General features: G+C 42.3%; 3 protein-coding genes across 3 annotated transcripts; 1 reads left to right on the plus strand and 2 right to left on the minus strand.

Annotated features, from left to right (window-relative positions):
* Window positions 1–59: 59 nt before the first annotated feature.
* kif25 (kinesin family member 25) lies at window positions 60–9,745 on the minus strand (the record flags this gene model as incomplete). Its single annotated transcript, XM_080453233.1, has 15 exons — window positions 60–211; window positions 818–973; window positions 1,152–1,400; window positions 1,938–2,092; window positions 2,884–3,060; window positions 4,200–4,328; window positions 4,840–4,914; window positions 5,002–5,069; window positions 5,178–5,217; window positions 5,456–5,550; window positions 6,091–6,194; window positions 8,404–8,545; window positions 8,791–8,913; window positions 9,388–9,453; window positions 9,677–9,745. The coding sequence occupies 15 exons, from the start codon at window positions 9,743–9,745 to the stop codon at window positions 60–62; spliced, it is 1,800 nt and encodes a 599-aa protein (XP_080309359.1).
* A 1,040-nt stretch (window positions 9,746–10,785) lies between these two features.
* On the plus strand, window positions 10,786–13,753 carry ccdc167 (coiled-coil domain containing 167). The gene is made up of 4 exons (XM_080454221.1): window positions 10,786–10,901; window positions 11,891–11,985; window positions 12,139–12,191; window positions 12,798–13,753. Exons 1-4 carry the CDS (start codon window positions 10,851–10,853, stop codon window positions 12,917–12,919), a joined length of 321 nt encoding a protein of 106 aa, XP_080310347.1. The 5' UTR covers window positions 10,786–10,850; the 3' UTR covers window positions 12,920–13,753.
* A 7,674-nt stretch (window positions 13,754–21,427) lies between these two features.
* gpr6 (G protein-coupled receptor 6) lies at window positions 21,428–22,483 on the minus strand (the record flags this gene model as incomplete). The annotated part of the gene is made up of 1 exon (XM_080453185.1): window positions 21,428–22,483. One exon carries the CDS (start codon window positions 22,481–22,483, stop codon window positions 21,428–21,430), a length of 1,056 nt encoding a protein of 351 aa, XP_080309311.1.
* Between the last annotated feature and the right edge of the window lie 109 nt (window positions 22,484–22,592).

A 22,592-nucleotide genomic window follows, 5' to 3' on the forward strand; every position in this document is an offset into this window, starting at 1 on the left:
AGGTGTACTACTATATATATCACTTTGTGTCTCCCTCTGTGTATACCGCTCCACCTCAATCACTTCACTTTGAGGGCGTTGTTCTTCCTTAGAGGTATGTTCTTCTGGACCTGGCGGGCCCGTGTGCCAAAGCCCAGAGACTGCACTGACTCAGTAATGAAATGCTGGGTGGGAGATACACAGAGCATCACCAGCAGCTTGGCATCGCCACCTGGTGGAAAAGATGAAGAAGGACACGGTAGTATGTTGACAGGCTATGCTGTATGACTCCAATTAAATGTATATGTTTAAATATGCGTGTGCGTGCGTGCGTGCGTGCGTGTACATGTATAATTATACTTGTATGGGCCAAATGTACCCACACATATAGTAGAATTTGTGAAATAGACATAGTGAGGACCATTTTTCTGGTCCTCACAAGGGAAATGGTTGTTTTATGGTAAAAATAAATCATTCATCGTTCCTTTTGGGGTTAGGATGAGACCTTTAAACTAGGGGTTAGGGTTTTCCTTAATTTATACTTAGTTGTGCGCTGAACACCGAAAAGTAGCCGATCTACAAACAATTTTCAGCAATTTTTAATGCTGTCATAAAATGTTGATGCACGTAGTAATTCAAACATGTGTGTGTGTGTGTGTGTGTGTGTGTGTGTGTGTGTGTGTGTGTGTGTGTGTGTGTGTGTGTGTGTGTGTGTGTGTGTGTGTGTGTGTGTGTGTGTGTGTGTGTGTGTGTGTGTGTGTGTGTGTGTGTGTGTGTGTGTGTGTGTGTGTGTGTGTGTGTGTGTGTGTGTGTGTGTGTGTGTGTGTGCGTGTCTCACCAATGGCGTCCTGCAGTAAGTGTGTGAGCTTGCTGTTCCTGTAAGGAACGTGGGGTCTCTGCTCTGCCAGGGCTCCCAACACATCAGACAGAGCAGACAGACTGCGGTTTATACAGGACGACTCCCACAGAGCGGCCCCAGTAACTCCTGACATACCTGGTTCACACACAGTACATACATTAATAGACTACTTAAGGGTAATCACACACTGTATAAGTGTATGTATATTAATAGACTAGTACTACATACTGTAGTAGTATAACAAGAGACGAGACAAGAAATTCTATGTCTACGCGCTACGCGCTGTGCCAGTTAACCCGCCAGGGCGTCTTACCCACACACTCGCTGCCCGCCAGGTCCACTAGCTGTAGCTTGGTCTTGAACGGAGCCTGTGAGATGCTGGGCCTGGGCGAGGGGCAGGGGGACTGGCTCGGGGAGAGGCCGGGTGAGGAGGCGGAGCTGGTGGAGAGCTCGTCAGATGGTTGGCGGGCGGCGGCGTTGGCGCGGCGGGGACAGCGGGGACTCCAAAACTCTCTCTGAGGGGAGCGCTGCATGTTCTTCTTGGCGCTCTGTAGCCGGCGAGCTGAACGGAGTGGTGGCATAAGGTGAGCAATGTGTCAAGAGGGATTGAGGGGTATCGTATTGTATCGTACTACAGCTCCACTCCGCATTATTATGCTACATGTCCCGTGCTTTCAAAATTGAAACAAACAAACCAAATCAAAAGTGCACAGTACACTCTTGATTTAGAAAGACAGATATGTGTGATTCTGTGCTTTCACCCATTAAGACCTGAGTTCTCAAACGTTTTTGTAATTATTTTCTTTTATTTTTTTTTAATTAAAAAACACTTCAAACACATTCAGCTCGCAGCACGGCACGAAGTGACATGCTGTGAGCTTGTATATCTGCTATTTTTGAATAGCCAATGCTAAAATCTAAAATGACACAGATGATTTCCCGGTTTTAATGGGTTAACTTAACCACTTATCATATTTATGCACTGTTTATCAATGTCAGGTCTGGGGACCACCAGGGGTCCAAATATAAGTGTAAGTGTACAAATGAAACAAAAATGGGGGGGGGGGTCGTGCGTGTACTGTGTACAAGTGTGTCTCACCCAGGACCAGTGCGTTGGGGCTCTTGGAGGAGATGGTGAGGGTGACTATGAGGTGAGAGCGTGAGGAGTGGGCGTGGACCAGCGTGGGACAGCGAGCCCTGAGCCTGAGAACGCTGCCGATCACCTGCATCACCTCGGACGAGCTGACCACACACCTGAGAGAGAGGACAACATGCGTTTCTCTCTCCATTTACATACACTAATATGTGCACGCACGTTTTGTACATGCGAGGACGGTCTATGCATTTCCATTGACAACGCTCGTTTTTATTTAACCACCACAAAATAAAATCTAAATTATATCGAAAATAGCCAATCGACATCACGATGCGACGCGTCGTTAGCAACTGCTTTAGAAATTAATCATGTCACTGCCCCAATATAAAGGACTGCTTTTTTTGGCCCTGTAGGAGGCGTCTATAAGGGGGGTGGTCTGTGTGTCTGTGTGTTTGCTTGGAGCTAATCTCTCAAGGGTCTGGAGCTAAGCTCGCAAACCGCTGTAATGATGAGCGCCACAGAAATACACACAAACCTACAGAAATGTTTTAATACTTTTTGAAAACTACTTAATTTTTTCAATGGGGCTCTGATCGGGCTGAAACCTTGCCAACACTTGGGAGTCATACATCATAGATACGTCATAGACGTAGACATCACATAGACGTCATTGGTGACCGATGTCACAGGCTGTCCAGTGTCCACATGAAATCAGAGATCCACATGGTAGCCACGCTGTTCCCTTGTGGAACCCAAGAACTACGATCGTTTCCACACAGTTTTAACCAGGAAAGCTGGGAGTCTCTCTAGTTGAGTGAAGCATTTTTAGACACTAATTTGTGAGTCTAGTGTTTTCCTGGCCCCGACAAGCATGCACATAAGGATGTTTTAAACTCATAACGAGTATATACAAGTATAAAACAGCCAATAGAGTAGTGTCTGTACTCACGCGTGTGTGAGTGAGGTGACCTCGCTGGTGCCAGAGGATGTGGTGATGACGTCCCTGCGGTGGCCCACGCCACTGCCCCCCTCGTCCCGGGCCAGAAGATCAAACACCTCGTTGTTGTACACCTCCACCACCGACACCTCTACTGTATGACTGTCTGCTGGCTTCTCTGAGATTACCCTGACATCACATACGAACACACTTTATTTTCTTTATTTGAGTCCACATTTCAAAATACATTACCCAAATATTTTCCAGTTGCTTCTGATGCCATACGTACTCAAAATAATATGTGCGTCAGTGCATGGCTCCAAACAAGTTTACAGAATTTAAACAACACACAAGAACACATTCACGGTCAACATATGTCATACACTTCCACCTGCCATATTACCAAGACCGGGAGAATTATGGATACAGGAAGCACCTTCTCCTCCAAATAGAGCGACTGCCTAGATTGCAGGAGATTGCAGTATTTTGCAAGCTGCTTTGCCTTACACTTAGACAACCTCATAATCATCAATCACCTGCCTGTGGACATGGCCCAAGCTGCCAAATATGAATCATCATCTATCTTACTTCAGTGATAGGAGTGATAACACGTGTTATAGTATATATAGTACAGGTGTGATTTCTTTGGCACAAAAGGTTTGAAAACCACTGTTATACTATACTTGTTCAGAAACAAGGGTCTCCCCATCTCTCCAGCCAATTAGTAAAATAGTAATAGTAAAATAAAATTTCAGGTCCGGATAAAAATTCCATCCAATCAGGAGATAGAACTCATACAGGATACAGCATAAACAAGTGAAAAAAGCAAACATTTTAATATATATATTTTTTAGATTAATTGCATTTTTACTGGAACACAATAAAATTGAACATGATGTATTTGTTGGGTTCCATCTCCTTATTGGATTAAATTGGTACATCCTGACCTGAAAATATAGTTTCTGCTCACTCACTCTATAGCAATGATTGCCATCTAAACATAAAACCTTTTAACTGTATTTTCTTTTGTTGGTGACATATCACTTACACCCCCTGTAAGTTCCACATCGCTGACATGTCCTCTTTTATGTTGCGTTCACACTGGCAGCTACAAAGATACAGTCTACCATTCATTTCCAATGGAAGCCAGCGACTTGAAGATGCAGAGCTACATCTGACGTTTGTAGCTGCTACAAAAGCTACAACAGCATTAAAATTAGTTGAGCTGGCTTCAACATACAAGGCTACAAAACGACAGATATGCGGTGTAGCTTGGTACCTTTGTATATTTTGTATCTGCCAGTGTGAACACAGCATCAAAGTCTCACCTGAAGAGCTCAGCTGCAGCCTTGGGGATGATGCCATCCTGGGGGGCCTCCTCTGTCCACTGGGAGCCCAGCATAGTGTGGGTCTTACCACTGCCTGTCTGCCCGTACGCCATGATACACACATTATACCTGAGAAACACACGCAATACACACATTATACCTGCACAACACACACAATACACACATACCGGGCCAGCACAACACACAATACACACATTATACCTGCACAACACACACAATACACAATACCGGGCCGGCACAACACACAATACACACATTATACCTGCACAACACACACAATACACAAATTATACCTGCACAGAGGAATTAATGCAACACACACATAAACCCCCACAAACACCAAAATCTTGAGTGTTCATTTAACTCTCAGAGAGTACAAATGGGACCAACACGTAAGAGTCATAATGGTCAAGTAAGGGTCCATTTGATTCCATTTGTAGAGGTTAAATTAACACCAAGACTTGGCAACATATCAAATGTTCTCGAAATAAAACAATGCTGAAAATAAATGTTGGCTGTGTAACACCGTTACAATTAATGATGAAGACAAATGTGACAATTTGTGGCGAGTCAACATTCTGTTATCATGAATTAAATGATTTCTTGATTCCACACTCACCCATCCAGCAGAGAGGTGAGGAGAGGTTTGACGTCCTCGAACACGGCATGCTGAGAATCCTCAGGTCCATGCACCCTGTCGAACAAAATCCAAATTGAGACTAATGACAATTAAAATGGTGTTAAAATAAAATGGAATTACGTGTCTGCCTTTTCCTTTTACCTCTCAAACTCAAATATCTTGTTTAACACCGGGTTTCCAGTCTTCATGCAATTCACCAACACTACATCCTACAATACAAAAAATAAAGTGTGAGAAGATTCTGTGACAAAGAAATCACAGTAAAAAATAAATAAACAAGCAATGAGTCCTAGTTCAATTGAAAGAAAAGTGCTCACATCGCTGATAGCATGAACCACTTCCTCTGATGAGACAGGCCTGCAAGAGACAATCAGGACAGTGATGGATTGATAATATAGTTGCTGATCTTGAAGAAATGGAAAAAGAAAATTAAAACAGTGTTTGGGACACCTGATTAGGTGAGCACCAGTGTCGTGGGCGGAAATCACCAATCTACAAGCTCACAACTGAGAGCTTGTACACAGCACCGCACACAGCGAAGTACAAATCAAGCCTAACATTGTCAAATGCATCGACATATTGGAGATAAATGTACCCTGCTGCTGATGATGTTGATGTGGAGGCCTGGATGTGGTCAAAAGGTAGCACTGGACGCACCCTACAGTGGACTCTGATGTTACCCCTCAACTCCTGGAGAAAGACAAGGAGAGACCACTGACATGTGAGACAAGCAGAAAAGACTGAGATTGTGTGCGTGTGTGTTGAGAGAGAGAGAGAGAGAGAGAGAGAGAGAGAGAGAGAGAGAGAGAGAGAGAGAGAGATTGATTGATGTACTTTATTTAGTAAGACATGAGAACAACAGTACATGGAAGTACAAATTCACAATACAAGGTCTACTAAACTGGAAGACTCATAAAGCACTAAGCTTGTTTAAAAGAGTGAGAGAGAGTGAGAATGGCTGGCAGACTAGTATCAACCCACCAGATATTCCCAGGCTGGGCACATAAGGGATGTTTTTTGATGCCCAGAAAGTTGATTTCCCTCTTTGACAAACATTTTTATTGTTCCAATCGGAGAGCTACTGCACCAAAATGTAATAATTTTTTTAATGCAAAATTCATCTTAAAAATACCTGTTGATAGCTTTTGAGGCCCCTGGCTTGTACATTGAGACGGAACACCCCGGCCCATGAATCCCATGTTGAGGTTGTGAAGTAAAATCAGTCCTCACCACCAGTTTGTTGTGAAGCTCTCTCCTCCTCTGCCTCTCTTCCTTGCACCTCTCCTTCTCCACCTCCAGAGAGTGCTCTAGGGCTTCCACACGAGCCTGTAAACCTGGGAATTGACAGATGAGAATTGAACAGGATCACTGCTCGGTTTGAGCCATTTCTTTTAATTCACTGTACTTCAACACTCCAGTCAATACTGTATATCCAATCAAGGTGCATCATCATCAGTGATCTTGATTAATCAGTGGCTTTGGGACAAGTTTAAAACTCATTACTATAGACCCCTTAACAGACGACGTCACACTGGTTGCAAGCGTCATACTGGTTGCAAACCCATTCTGTCAGGTCTCGCTAGGGCGTGCAGCACTAGCCAACACACAAGAGGGGGTCGGGGTGTGCTGAAACCAGCGTACCCCGAAACAACAGGTTGAGAATTGATTGCATGAAACAATCACCTGTGCATCCAGTCTCAATGTTGGTAAACAAACAATTGGTCTATAAGCATGCCAGCACAGGCCATCAAGGGTATCTGTAAGGTGGGTCTGTTCATCTCTTGAAAACCATTTGAATCGAGACCAAGACTTGAATCCCCAGACACATGCAAGCACCTGGCACAAAAACACGCCCTCATTTACACACAAACATGCTGAACCATTCAACATGTATAGGAATAAACAGAATAGTTCAAAGTGAAAATAAATGGCATGAACCCTAGTAAACCAACAACAGGGTAAGCAGTCTGGTAAGTGCTGAGACGACAATTAAGTACTACAAAGTACACACTAAGTAGATACAAGGTAAACATCAGAGTTAAAAATGAACATGTGGGTCCATTTTTACACTCCGAGTTGGAAAAGTATTATAATAAATTGCCTGACTGAGAATGAAAGGAAATGTGTCATATTGCTGTTAATCCATTTGTTATTCTGAAATGCACTCACTCCTCTTCTCCTCTTTACTGTGTGGAGCTGATTGATTTGATTGATGCCAGTGCTGATGCAACCATTGAAATAATCAATCGTTACCATGGTGGACAACTTCAACTTATTTGAACTTTTCTGAAAACACATCACATCGGCATCTTCTATTTTTGAAAATATTTTAGAAGATTTCCGCCTATAATAATGCGCCAAAATGATGATACAAATTAAAGTGGTTACTGTAATAACTTAAATAACGGGGTAATTATTATTAAACTATGGTGTATTTCAAAATGCATGATAAATTATAATGTATTTTTAATCATGTATATGATTAATAAGCAGCATTATTGCCATAAACACGGGAAATCAGCTTTTCTAAACCAAAACCCCACCCTATTCACTCTCTCACAAACAATGTACTGTAAGTGTATCTGTGTGTGAATCATTGTACTGTATGGGATCACTCTGTGTGTGTGTGGCGGGGGGTACACATACAGCTTATGGACCAGGGGGACTTTCTCATACAGTAAACAAATGACAAGATTAGCACCCAGCAATCCCAACACAACAGGACTTTAAGAGAGGTGGAGTGTGTGTGTGTGTGTGTGTGTGAGAGAGAGAGAGAGAGAGAGAGAGAGAGAGAGAGAGAGTGAGAGTGAGAGAGAGAGAGAGAGAGAGAGGATTATCACCACAGCAACCCTAATTGAGCTACATGTATATGGCCAGAGCGTGGTGTAGAAGTCACTTCAGAATGGGAAGTGAGAGAGAGAGTAATAGAACATGTAACGATAACAACGTGTCGAGGGGGGAAGAATATGGGATACGTTAAGAGTCAACAGGAAATAAATACTATATCATTGCTATTTAACCACTTAAGCACTTAAACCCCAGCATCGGTATTGTGGGGAAAGCTTTTGCTGAAAATAGCCGATCGACAAGATCACAAAGCCTTCCCCACAATAACAGAAAACAGAAAAAAATACTAGTATTGAGCCCTGAGGGACCCCAGTTACCCATATGGGGTTTAAGTGGTTAAACCCTAAATGTAGTTGACCGGATTCCCAGGCCCCGTCCTGTTTTCAATACACTAAATATCTTCACCGAAAACAGCTGCACTTAGCCCCAAAATAGGGACTGCTAGGGTTCAAGTGGTTAAAGTTGGAAGAATAGGAGAGGAGTAGAATGTATGAATAGAATGCTAGAACAGGAAATGGAAGTAAAATACAATAAATGAAACACCACTAGATCTGCTGCCAGTGTGAGCTGTCAAACTCAGTCAAAACAAAAGTATGACAGACTTCTAAATTACCAATAGGCCCTCACTGATGCAAAACTACTACTTCCTGGTTGAGTTCTGAGGTCATGTTTGGTTCCATCCAGTCACATACTTACTCTGCACACTGTCTCCATGGCGATTCTGTAAGGAGGAGTTAGCTTGATCCACCTTCTGCAGTAGCTGCTTGCTCTGCTCTTCCAGGTCATGGGCAAAGCCCACATACACAGCAAACACCTCACTCAGGTCCTGTTTCAAAGCCTGGAATACCACAGAAACACACACATTTTGTATAATGTATTCAAAAGGTTACCTTGTGTGTATTGTATTCATCTATAGACTGGGTCAAGTTGTTGGCGCGCGCACACACACACACACACACACACACACACACACACACACACACACACACACACACACACACACACACACACACACACACACACACACACACACACACACACACACACACACACACACACACCTTCTGTACTGTATAATTGTACCTGGACTTCAGACAGGAGTTTGACCAGGGCTGACTGGGTGATTTTCTGTGTGTTACTCTGGAGCTGAGGGTGTTTCTGGGCCTTGGCTGCCTCCTCTTGGCTCCGCCGCAGTTTCCCCAGACACTGGAGACGGGACAACTTCAATATGCTCATATAGCCCCGGTTCACTATTACCTTAAGGTTATGGTTTGATTGATTGATGTAGTTTATTTAGTAAGACATGAGAATAGTACATGACAGTACATAACAGTACATGGAAGTACACATTCACAATACAAGGTCTACTAAACTGGAACTCTCATTAAGCACTAAGCTTGTTTAAGATGAGAACCCCATGCACACAAATCATGATGAATGGTTATAGGCAAGGGCCCAAATAAGACACACAATATGGCGACTCTTCTCATTGCCAACCAGCATTTGACCTAGTTCCTATATATGAGGTGATAAATAGTAGGTGAAATGTGGACCCTGTGCCAGACAGCCTGCATATCCACCTGCCACTGCTATAAGCCTGTATGCTGACAGGTGTAATAAACTCTGCACCAATAAGGTCTAGATGACAGATTGTTACAGAATAATCTAAAAATATCTTACCTCAGCATGTCTTAAATGAAGAATGGCATTCTCAGTCTCCAGCTCAAGTATGCGCTCCTCTTTACTCTAGAACATAATTGTAGTGAGTAGGTTAGTCTACACACATTCACTGTAAGGCAGTCACTCTTATAACAGTGTGTATAAACACTAGAATACATCTGTGACTAAACATAGGACCAACGGTCCTCTGTAAAAATAAAAACACGCCTGCTCAAACAATATGCCTATTTACACTTACAGTAAACGGTCAAGAAAGATCGAAATTTGATCGAATTGAATAGTCTCTTACCCGCAGTTTGTGCTCCAACAGGTGCACTTGATGGGCGAATATTTGGTCACGGTTAATAAAGAGTGGCATTGTAAAAAGAGATAGAAACAATCCTAGACATTAAATGGTAGGCCTGTCTGTCCCGTTCCTTCCTGCTGATCAACCTGTCTGCAGGACAGGTCACATAATCCGATTAAGGAGAGGAGAGTCAACAACTTCAAGCTTTCCTCATTAGCTGTGCGCAAGTACGGCGCTCGAGTCCTACAGGGAGATGAACAAATAATATACACTTTGATAGATATTCTCAAAAATAAAATGTCCTTGAAATAAATAGGCCTATTCAAACTTTGTGTATATTGGAAATCCAGTAGGATCACCATCGGCATTTACTTTATAGCCTTGGATCACAAGACGGTCACCCCATGACCGTCTTGGATGATCTTCAAAATAGTGTTTGCATTTTCTCCCTTTTTGGTCTGTACATCTACATAAACGTTCACATTTCTAATATAAAGTACTTACCCTATGGCCACGGATGTTAAAATGATGTACAACTTCTAAAAAGTACCCGTATATTCCGTATTGTTAAATAAAAAGCATTTTAATCTGATTGGTGGCCATTTCCTCATAGACTTGTAATGTATTAGAGTGCAATACACCTCCCAACCGATAAGGTCACGTGGTTGAAAACAAAAGGAGAACAGTGAAAACGGCCACTAATTACATTAAAATACTTTTTATTTAATAATACGGAATATACAGGTACTTCTAAAGATCCGTACATAATTGCAATATTTGTGGCCATAGGGTTAGTACTTTATATTTGAAATTTAGACGTTTATGTAGATGTACGGATTAAAAAAGGAGAAAGTGCAAACACTATTTTGAAGATCATCCATGACAGTCATGTATCAGGGCTAGCATTCACTTACCGCATGTTTTGTTGCTAGTAATATCCTCACCACTGGAGGACAGCAAAACTGACTCCCGACACTTTTGGGTGCGTTCGGATATTGCACACCGGAGCGCACTCGCCTATTAGTTTGTATTGGCCAGTGCGCTCAGTGCTGTATTTCCGAACGCACCCTTTGTATCCTCCGTAAAGTGACGTGTAGAAGACTACGGTAGAAGAAGATTACTTCCGCATAGTAGTCTTTAACCATAACAGTTTAGTTTGGTGTCAAAATCGTTCAAAATGACCAAATCAAAGGACAAAAGGCGAGAGAAAATAAGTGTCGCCAGCGAAGTAAGTTTAAGACATTTATGAGTGTTTCTTCATGGGGTCATTATTACTGTCCTGCTGTGTGCCTTTAATTCATTCACTCACAATCTGTCACATTGTAGTTGAACCGAACAGGAGAGAGAACTGGGGTCCTTGAAAATAAAAGGTTTGCGCACCATACTGGCGGACTCCTAATATTCCATAGTGTCATAGTAAATCAGTATCATAGATATTCTGATGAAAACCTGGAGACTGACATTCAGTGTTTGGGTCTTATGATCAAAATGAGAACATTATAATGTCATGTAAAAACAAAATGTAAAATTTGCCACAGACAAGGACAAGTCTTGCCAGGGACAAATTTGTCCGTGTATGGACAATTGGACATATTGATGATGACCCCTGTCTATAATCAGTTATCATCTTGATTTGATTAAATTGGAAACCCTGACATATCTTCTGTTGAGCTGGAGAGATGTAGAGACCCATGTTCCTTAACTTCCTTAACAGAATATAGAAATATTTAACACTTATTGTAACTGAAGAAAATCTCTTATTGCACCATAACCAAGTGTTACATAGCTGTAGTACAGTATATCATTGTTTCTACACAGTGTTTATTCAGAAACCGGGGTCGGGACACCCAATGTAATCCAATCGGGAGAGAGAAGTCCTACAGAATACAGGATAAACAAGTGAAATTGGAAGTGATGACTGAGCAGACAAAATAGAAACAGCAACACTATATTATTGAAGCTGATAAATTATCTCCTGATAGGATGAAATTGGCAACCCACCTGGAAATGTATTTTCTGTTTATTATAGAGCTGGAGAGACTGTTCCTGAACAATAGCAATGAATACTATCTGAATAACTTTAACCTTTCAAAATGTTTATATATTTTATATAGATATAGATATACACACAACCTTTTATTTGAAACTTTATAAAAAAAAAATATACATTTCACATATGATTTGTAGGCTATATAATGGCTTGGACATTTTGTCTAGATTGATCGTGTGGAAGAACGACGGTCGCGTTGTCAGGACAACATTGAGAAGGCCGAGTTCAAAAACCGTCGCCAGGAGCTGTCTGATCGGGAAAGGTGAGAGATGATGGCACCAAATTTTGCTTGTTTTGTGAATATTTACTATTGCATCTATAACCTAGAGATGGGCCTACTTTACCTCGTGGCTTGGCCAGAACCTGGCTGAAAGCTCTGATGGCATGTCCTTGAGTGAATGTTTATCCTCCACAGACAAGAGCTTGAAGATGAAATGGCAATCATGCAGGAGAGGGTGCAGAAGCTAGGTGAGTTTACATTAAACACTTAAACCCTCTATTCTCAATGAAATGGATCTGAGTGGCAACTGTACTTGGACTGCTTTTTTCTCTCTACAGCAAATGTCTTTGCCCAAAATAGCCGAACTACATGCTTGTAGATCAGATTTTTTGGCAATGCTGGGGTTCAAGTGGTTACATTAAACACTTGCCCTGATAAAATGAATATCAAATATCAAGCAAGCAACCTAAAAACGGTCTGGGGTGCACACAAAAGCCAGAGTAGACGTTCAAATGACCCATAACATGTTTGAAAGTGAAATATCCCTTTAAGAACTCAACAACAAAAAAAGAACTGCATTATATAGCGCATTTTCTTGTAATTTCGACCACACAAATGCGCTTAACAATGTTCTTCGCATCATCTTGAACCTTCCGGCTCCTAGACGGCAACTCTTATCTCCTGAGTGACTACTACGATCAGTAAAAATGAATAATAATAATAAATATCTTTCAGTATCAGCTAGGAATTATACATATTTGGTGGAGTATAAAATGTATGACAGTCAGTCACACAATTCATATTAAATCATACTGTAATAATAATAACAATTCCTTCATTTATTTTCTTTTTAGATAAGGAACTTGACGTTTTGAGGGGAGAGAACCGGAGGAATATGGTGCTGTCAGTCGCTCTGCTGGCTCTGTCTGCTGTTCTTTACTATGTTTTCCTCTACAACGAAGAAGACCTCTCATGATATCACCCACCCAGTGTCTTAAAAGGAAGTATGTACTCAAGAACAGTGTCCTTGCAAGAGGTGAGGACAGAACTGGAAGTATGGTGCCTAGTACACACAGGATGGTTCTATCTGGTGAAACCAAAGACTCGTAAGGCAGCTTCATGGACTGTAAAACCATCCAAGTTCACTGTGATGTGCTTGAACCATAGCAGTGACCTCATCATACTGTACTTACCTTCATAAAATGTACTCTTTAGCTGCATGCTTACATAAGGGAAAATGACTACATAAATGGCCATATAAATGATACAGAATGTTCATCAATTGCCTCATCTTTTCCTGACTTGTGATCTCTATTGAATCACTTGTGAAAGCACACACATTTACAAATCTCAATGCAAAAGAGGAACTTATTAGAATCACTTTTTATACGCACATTTGTGAATAGACAGAGGTCATAAGAATTACTGCTGCCTTGCCTTATCACAGTTTTTATAGTGTCTGTTCTGTCAAGACAGTACAATTAGACAAGACATAAGCCATGACCAGAAAGTGACTCTTACATGATGACTATGTATGTGCGTACTGTATATGACATTTCTCATTCATTCGACAACGTTGTGTCTATAGAGGGTATGCGCATGCTTAAAGGGCAAGACCACTTTGGTAAAGGTTTGGGTTGTGTAGTTTCCTTGCCATGATGTAACTCCAAAGGTGGACAAGAAATGAAAAATAATTGCTCCATTGATTAGAAATTGATAATTCAAAATATACTCCTCATTGACTTACATTGTACACTGAAACAGCTCTTAAAGTCACTCTTTTAGCCCGTAAACGAACACAAACTAAGCTGATTCAGACAATATAGAACATCACCAAACCCAGTACTGTTTATTTTTTTAATAAGAATGTCAACATCCTGATGATTTTACTATTTGAAGATCCGGATCCGGATCCGACGATCCAGTCCGGGTTTTCTTTCTAATAAAATAGCAAAATCAACATTTTTTTTCTCAAGAAAACAAACAGTACTGGGTTTGATGATGTTCTATATTGTCTGAATCAACTTTGTTTACGTTCTTTTACATGCTAAAAGAGCGACTTTGAGAGCTGTTTTACTGTACAATGTAAGACAATGGGGAGCATATTTTGAATGATCAATTTCTAATCAATGGAGCAATTATTTTTTATTTCTTGTCCACCTTTGGAGTTACATCATGGCGAGGTAACTACACAACCCAAACCTCTACCAAAGTGGTCTTGCCCTTTAAAGTGAATGGCACATCGAGTGGCAAAGCGAGTGGCAAAGCAACATGCAAAGTGAGTTTAACATTGTTTAATGTTGTTTAATGCAATCAGATATGACTTTTATGTTTGGATGCATGGGCTGTCAAGGCCAGAAAGTATTCTTTTGACACTCAGTAGGCATTCCTGCATAACTTCCGGGTTTGATGATGATGTCACACGCATACCCTCTATTGTGACAATTAACTTTGCTTTTCGATTCACCAAATGTCATCATTCTTTTATGTACTCAGTTTTATGATGGAATTGTTGAAGTCCTAATTCGTCAAAGGTGATGATGCCAAACATGGCTTTTTTACAGGTCTATGAATGTGATTTACCTGCTAAAGCCTAACTACAGATAAACAGATCAAAATGTGTTATGCACACATCATTATTAATAATGATTTTGGTATTTAAATGTCTTTGCTATTTCTAAGCATTCAGTCTGTTTATGCTTTGCATGTGTTGTTACAATACATAGGCAGGAAACATTAAAGAATGTATTTGGATGCTTAATTTTTCAGTGAACCAATTTGTCTCTTCTTGGGAATTGATCTGATGCCCAAATTGTTACTGCACATAGTTACAACAATAGGAGCAACCCAGTTCCACTTTAATACATGTGCTAAAATGAGTTGGTCAATAGGGGGAGCTCTAAGAATAAGATTATTATGTGAGGGGTGTTCTCTGCCGGTATAAAAAACATTGGAAACCCCGTGAAAATATTAAGCTGCCCCATGTTTTTCTGAAGTTGTATTAATTGTCTCATGCGGCTCACATTCCTTCTTCAACCTATAACATCTCGACGCAATTTAATTGGTGAATAACTTTCAATCCTTCAGCTCGGTCTCTCTCGTGGACCCAGCAACTGTTTGCTAACGTTTAGTGTATGGGAATTAAGTATTTTACCTTTACCTGCCAGTCTGTTGCTGTTCTAAATGGAAACAACGTCTGTTGGTTTCATACACACACATTACAACATGGATTTTTAAAAGTTCTGATATTTGAGTTTCCAAGAATTGTATCTCCCAATTCTCCTATACATATTGACCATAACAATAATAGCAATAATTTTGTTAAACATGAAACAACCATACTTTGCTTTGTATAATCAAGTTTTCAGCTCAACCTATGTTTGAAAATAACTCGTGCATCATAGGATGCATTGGTCAGATTTGCTTGTGCATGTTTAACCACTTCAACCCCCCTATACTTTGTAAACTAATACTTAGTTGACCGGGGTCGGCTCTGTTATTTCTCTCCCCTTTACACCAAATATATTTGCTGAAAATAGCTGATCTACAATCCCCCCCCCCCCCCCCAGAATAGGGATGCTATAGGGTTCAAGTTTAACAAGTTATGAGACTTTTCCTGTATTGGTGGGTAGGGTATGCAATGAAGATAGTAGGATTAATAGCCAGAGAATAAATAATCGTTGTATACCCTCCATCCCACACATTCTTTTCACATAATGCAGTTCACACCCACACTATTTATCTCATGTTTAAAGAAACCTTGTCAACACAAAGCCATTGTGCTGCAGCCTGCACCTCGGTGGCGGGGGTGGAGAGAATAGACAGCTATTGGTATCACTGACTATGCTCTAGTGTTCATGGACCTACACTTATGTTATATTTAATAATTACATAATTGACATAATTATAACTCAACAGGTACACAGCTGTATCTAGGTCAAAGATTCAGGTACTGTAACTAACAATTTAGGCATTTAGCAGACGCTCTTAATCCAGAACGATTTAAAGTAAGCAAGGAAAACACAAGGTAATATATCAAATCATAGAAATAGTAATCTAGGATCATAGGTAAACAGTATATTATCAAAAGATCAATAACCTGTACATTAAAACTATACATACTACAGTATATGATGCCAGGTCTGCAAATGACCTGGCATCTGTCTACATAACATGCTATCTAGATTACATTTAGCCTTTGCATAAGCCTGCAAAGTCGTCAAGGCTAGGGCTAGTAAGTGAGAGATACATGCTGAAAAACTGGAATAATTACATGAACACACAAGTCAAACTTAACACGCATGCGCGCACACACACGTAAGAAGTCTACATGCTATCAGGAGTTTGGCCTCATAGTACAATTTGCATAAAGAATAAAGTATTTACAATACCTACAGGCACACACGTGCATGTAATTCTAGTATATCCAGAGGGCATGCCGTAGGCTTGCAATTATTCTCTAACTAAATGTGTTATCAAAACTACACACATTTTAACCTATACCTATTCCACACCCCAACCCCCGTAGTTGATTTCAGGTGTAGTTAAGACATCTTCACCTCACAAGTACAGACAACTAAGTTCTATTGTTCTACACACACACACACACACACACACACACACACACACACACACACACACACACACACACACACACACACACACACACACACACACACACACACACACACACACACACACACACACACACACACACACACACACACACACACACACACACACACACACACACTATAGATAAGTGTGTGTGACAGGACTGAAGGTCAAGTGGGCAAATTGCTGGAGCGAAAGGAGCTGAGCTCCTGGAACTGGCAGCAGGTTCGAGTGTTTGTCCAAATAGATAGGCTGCACTAACAGCATAGTTGTTTACCTGTGAATAAAATGTTTGTTTAATCTCAGAGACTTTGCTGTTTACATTTAACCACTTGAACCCCAGCATCCATGTTCTGAGGAGGTAACATTGGCTGAAATAATCAATGTAATCAATGTACAGAGCTGAAGCATCACCTCACTTTGTTGTTCTGAGAACACATATGGGCATGACTAGATGTCCCGTGAGCCAGGTTTGGCCTGTCTGCCCTCAAAACACAAACACACACACACACACACACACACACACACACACACACACACACACACACACACACACACACACACACACACACACACATTTTTGCAAACTCATCAGTGTTGGATACATTTGGCTTGATTACACTCAGAGTTAAATTAACACACTGATGATGAACAATTTTACTGTGTGTGTGTGTGTGTGTGTGTGTGTGTGTGTGTGTGTGTGTGTGTGTGTGTGTGTGTGAGAGAGAGTAATACACACGTTGTTTGAACAGGCCCAGTCAAAGGAGGGGGGCAAATGAGCATGACCTTTATTGCAAGGCAGATTTTACTGAGGGAGATGTAGGTTTGTCATTACGAGATAACCTGCACACGTGCATGTGTGTGTGCGTGCGTGCGTGTGTGTTCATGCATGGTGAATATCCATTATGTGCAGCCTCTAATAATGGCCATGTGGGCGGGTCTGTGTCTTCCCTGGATCTTCCTGACCGTCACCATGCCCCATGGGGTGCATGTAGAACAGAAGCAGACTGGCCTATAGGAAGATTATTGATTTGAGTGTGTGTATGTGTATGTGTATGTGTATGTGTATGTGTATGTGTATGTGTATGTGTATGTGTATGTGTATCAGCTTGCTTGCTTGCTAGCGAGCGAGCGTGCGTGCGTGCGTGTGTGTGAGAGAGATAAAGTAAGTTAGTGGAGGTGGACTAGCCTGGTAAACCCTCCCTCCGAAAATCTAATTTCTATTTGATTCCTGGAGTGAGTCTGGCATGAACCGCCTCTCTGCAATATTGGCTGTGTATGCCAAACGGACGCGCCTATCAGCGTCGTCGCACATCGTTCTGTGATTGACAGCGACAGTTGGCCAATCAGGTGGCGAGTTCGAGTGAGCCCAAAACACGAACGGCAGCCATCTTTTTCTGTGGGCAGTTTTCTCCGCTATTTTTTTACTTCAAAAAGCTCTCTAACTTCTATTTTGAGGCACGGAATTTACTTATAAGATATCGTTTGGATAGAATTGAGTTGTTTAACTTCATATATGTGGTCAATTAATCATGACAAAGCCTATTTAAAAAATAATAATTAGAGAACCGGTAGGGGCGGGCAGTGACACCATTGTACCCGAAAAAGGCAACCCATTTTGGGTATGGCTGTCTCAAAAGTCCCGTCGCGTCACATTAAGACTGGTGAACTGCTGATTGGCTGAAGGGGAAAAATTATCATTGGCTGAAGGGGTTGTCAGTCAACGGTATTACTCCCGCCCAACTCCAGCACAGCCAATATTGCAGACAGGCGGATCAGGCCAGACTCACTCCTGAAATGAAATGGAATTGAGATTTCCGGAGGGAGGGTTTACCAGGCTAGAGGTGGACTGCATGTTAGCAGAGACAGCATTAAGTATTCAGTATTGAGGGAGAGCACAGCACACGCCAAGGGGGTAAAAGTTCCAGGGGTAGCACTTTAAAATGGATACCAAAGCGACAAACAGTGAAGTAGTAGGATATCAGCTATTCGTGAGACATTGCACAATGAATAACACTAAAGCCCCCTTTCCATCGACTGAAAGGCTAACTCTAAGCTAATAATGATAATGTGCCTGTGGAAAGTATTTGCTACAACTATAATTAACATTATTAATGAGGGAATCATTCCACAGTGTACTTTAGTGATTGCCTCGAGTGCTGGCCAGGTCTCCCTCGCCCAACATTTCCATAATTCAAACAGCTCCCTGCCTTTTGCCCATGTTTTCAAGGGGACACGATGGCACCCCTGCCTGGCGAGCTCCATTCGTCCTCTAGGCCACGACACCGTGCGGTCGCTTCTCTGGTGAAAAACAGCTGCGGATTTGGGAATGTTGTGTGTATTCTTGTGTAATTACATTATAGGCCTATAATAATCCACAGTTGTGACTGCCGTCGCACCACTCATAAGACTATTAGTGGCTGAATGTCAAAAGGAGAAGTGCGCTATCCATGGTTCTGATTTTGAGCTTGTAATGGTTTCAGCACCATGGACAGCATTACAGACATCAGCACTCTGGCTGCAGTAAGCCACTAAAACAAGATGTGAGTTCCACAAAGTGAATTGAAGATAGAATGAATGAACACTGCTTGGCAATGCATTGTTGTAGCCTATTAAACATGCAAACAAGGAATAAACCCGCTTGTCGGATCCCGGTCCCCTGCCCTGCACCAGGAACGGATGCCTGTTTAAACAGGCCCGCAGATAAACCTCTGTCTCTGGCACCCATCCTGCCAGACATAGCCTCTACTCACATCTATAAAACTATCACATAGGCCACTGTAGGCCAAAGCACGCATGCACGCTGTCATTCAGACTCTTGCGCCTGCTCTCACACGTGATTTGATGTAATTTTTTGTTGAACACATGTTGCAGGTTAGACTACATGATACAGAATTATGCCAGTGCAGTGCATACAATAGGTTAATTAAAGAAAGCCAATCAGCAGGTTTCCAAGGCTACTGAGGTGCCTAAAGTGTAGATTTATCTACTAATGCCATCAAGATAGTAAATGAAAACTGTCCATCTCATTTCCTGGACTCATAAAAAGTCATATCTTTATCAACATACATATATCCAGATCAGCAACAGGGAGGCACATTTAAGCCCTAGGGCCTTATCTACAAGCTCACAACCTGTCACCATGTGTTGTGAGCTTGTAGATCTGCTATTTTTCAGTAAGCTACATTTACCTTGTATATTTTAATGCCAATACTTTTGTACTTTTACTCAATAAAATGAATAGCCTTTACTTTTAACAGAGTATTTTTATATTACTTTTTCTTGAGTAAAACATCTGAGTAGCCTACTTCTTGCATGCCTGTCATTTTTCTGTGTAACAGCACTTTTCCCCCCATTGTCCCTCACTCACACACACTCTCTCACACACACACACACACACACACACACACACACACACACACACACACACACACACACACACGCACACGCACACGCACACGCACACGCACACACGCACGCGCACACACAGTGCAAACAGGACTTGGTGCAAATTGAAGCCTCTTTCCAGGGCGATACTTACTATCTGGTCTGTCTCTTCAAACATGACCTCTTCAAAAAAGGTCATGTGTAGAGTAGGCTATATGGTGGGGGGCTTTTTTCAAATAAACGTGCCAGTTAGACACGTGAGGCTTGTATCCTGTTTTCAATCATTTTATTCCTCCTGTAGAAAATGTACATCATAGACAATACAATACAAAATAGAAAATGATCCACAGTACTGACAAATACAAACTTTTAACACATAACAAGCCTATGCAATACTGCTTTGGCATTTCAAAGACATTGAATAAAGTGCAAAATTACTTTTCTTGTATACATTCGCAGTTTTTTTCCCCAATTTCTTTTTTTCACAAAGTTGTTGTTCACAGCATTTGAAAACGCATCTTAAATTTTGTTGAGACACGATAAAGTGCAGATATGCGTGAGATATACACATTGTAGCATCACACAACATCCCCAAGTGTTGGTAAAGCATTCACTGTCAACTGTCTCTAAGCAGATTGTCCATGGTCACTACACTGCATTTTCCTTCTCAGGTTTTGACCACACACACACACACACACACACACACACACACACACACACACACACACACACACACACACACACACACACACACACACACACACACACACACACACACACACACACACACACACACACACGTACGTGGTGGAAAGTAAGTACATGTACTCAAGTACATGTAGGCCTACTTAAGTACAATTTTGAGGTATTTTTACTTTACTGGAGTATTTCCAAATTTCAATACTTACTCCACTACCTACATCTCAGAGATAAATATTGTACTTTTACTCCATTACAATTATTTGACAATTTTTGTTACTAGTTACTTTGTAGTTTTAGATTATTGTTACAAAACATACATTAACCACTTCAGCCCTATTTAAACTTAGGCTATTTGAAAATAGCAGATCTACAAGCTCACAATGATCTGCTATTTTCTGCTAAATTTAAAAACTTTCTGCAGAACGAGTAGGCCTACTTTTTTACTTTTGGTACTTTAAGTACATTTTTATGCCAATACTTTTGTACTTTTGGTACTTTAAGTACATTTTTATGCCAATACTTTTGTACTTTTAATACCACATTTTTACTTAAACAGAGTATTTCTACATTGCAGTATTGATACTTTTACTAAGTAAAAAATGTGAGTAGGCCTATTTCTTCCACCACTGAAACATACACGCGCACGCACACACACACACACACACACACACACACACACACACACACACACACACACACACACACACACACACACACACACACACACACACACACACACACACACACACACACACACACACACACACTTTCACACACACTTTCACACGTCGCTAGGGGACCTGGAGCGGTAGGCGGCCCCCTGCTTGGCCCGAAAACAGCCGCAGAAAAGCACGTAGAGCGAGCGCTGGATCTCCGCGTTGCGGTAGGCGTAGATGATGGGGTTGATCATGGAGTTGTACGTGGCCGGCAGCAGGGTGGCGTACGTGTACACGGACGGGTACTTGTCCGTCTCGCCCACCAGGCAGCAGTAGATGGCGAAGGGCAGCCAGCTGGCGCCGAACGTCCCCAGGACGATGGCGAGCGTGGACACCCCCTTCTTGGTGGCCACGTAGTGCGACGTGCTGAAGAAGTGCTGCTGCAGCGCGATCTGGTGCGCGTGGCGACACACGATCTTGCAGATCCGAAAGTACAGCGTCAGCATGAGGGCGAAGATGACGAAGAAGGCGGCGGCCATCAGGGTCACGTTGCTGCGGGTCAGCGGGCGCACGATGCTGCAGCGATCCGGCTCGTCCAGGCAGTTCCAGCCGAGCACGGGCAGCAGGCCCAGGGTCAGCGACGCGCCCCACGTCACGCCCAGCATCAGGTGCACGTAGCGCAGGGTCTTCTCGGAGAAGTAGGTGAGGGCGTTGTAGAGGGACAGATAGCGGTCCACGGTGATGGCCAGCAGGCTGCTGATGGACGCGGTGAACGAGGCCACCAGGAAGCCCACGGTGACCAGGCTGATGGTCTCGGAGGAGGACGAGGAGACCATCACGTACTGGAACACGAAGTTGAGGATTAGTCCCATGCCGGCCAGCAGGTCCGCCGTGGCCAGGCTGCCGATGAGCACGAACATGGGGGTCCGGAGGGTGGGCGTGTAGAAGATGATCGCCACCACGATGGCGTTCTCGCAGGCGATGACCGTGCCCGACATGCAGAGCATGATGTCCCACGGGTTGATGGGGAAGCCCTGGAGCCTGGAGGTGGAGAACTCCAGCAGGCTGCCGTTCATGCGCTCCGGGGAGGAGGTCTCCTCCATCCAGGGGAGGAGAGCCTCCGCTCCTCCGGCCAACACTGCGGCTGCCGAAGAGTCGTTCACTACCGAGGTCTCGTTCATCTTCGCAATGAGCTCCCGCTGTGAAGATACAAAAAAATATAATGATTCTATTAATTGTAGCTTCGATGAATTTAATACACAGGACCCCAGTGGAAACAACTTAAGCCAT

This window comes from Gymnoscopelus braueri, assembly GCF_963280865.1.
Source record: "Gymnoscopelus braueri genome assembly, chromosome: 16".
Classification (NCBI taxonomy): domain Eukaryota; kingdom Metazoa; phylum Chordata; class Actinopteri; order Myctophiformes; family Myctophidae; genus Gymnoscopelus; species Gymnoscopelus braueri.

What these genes read in the sequence shown, in the direction of transcription:
- ccdc167 (XM_080454221.1), top strand. Translation starts at nt 10,851, where the DNA reads ATGACCAAATCAAAGGACAAAAGGCGAGAGAAAATAAGTGTCGCCAGC. An exon ending in AAATAAGTGTCGCCAGCGAA is followed by an intron (nt 10,902 to 11,890) that starts GTAAGTTTAAGA and finishes CATTTTGTCTAG; the next exon opens with ATTGATCGTGTGGAAGAACG. An exon ending in GAGCTGTCTGATCGGGAAAG is followed by an intron (nt 11,986 to 12,138) that starts GTGAGAGATGAT and finishes TATCCTCCACAG; the next exon opens with ACAAGAGCTTGAAGATGAAA.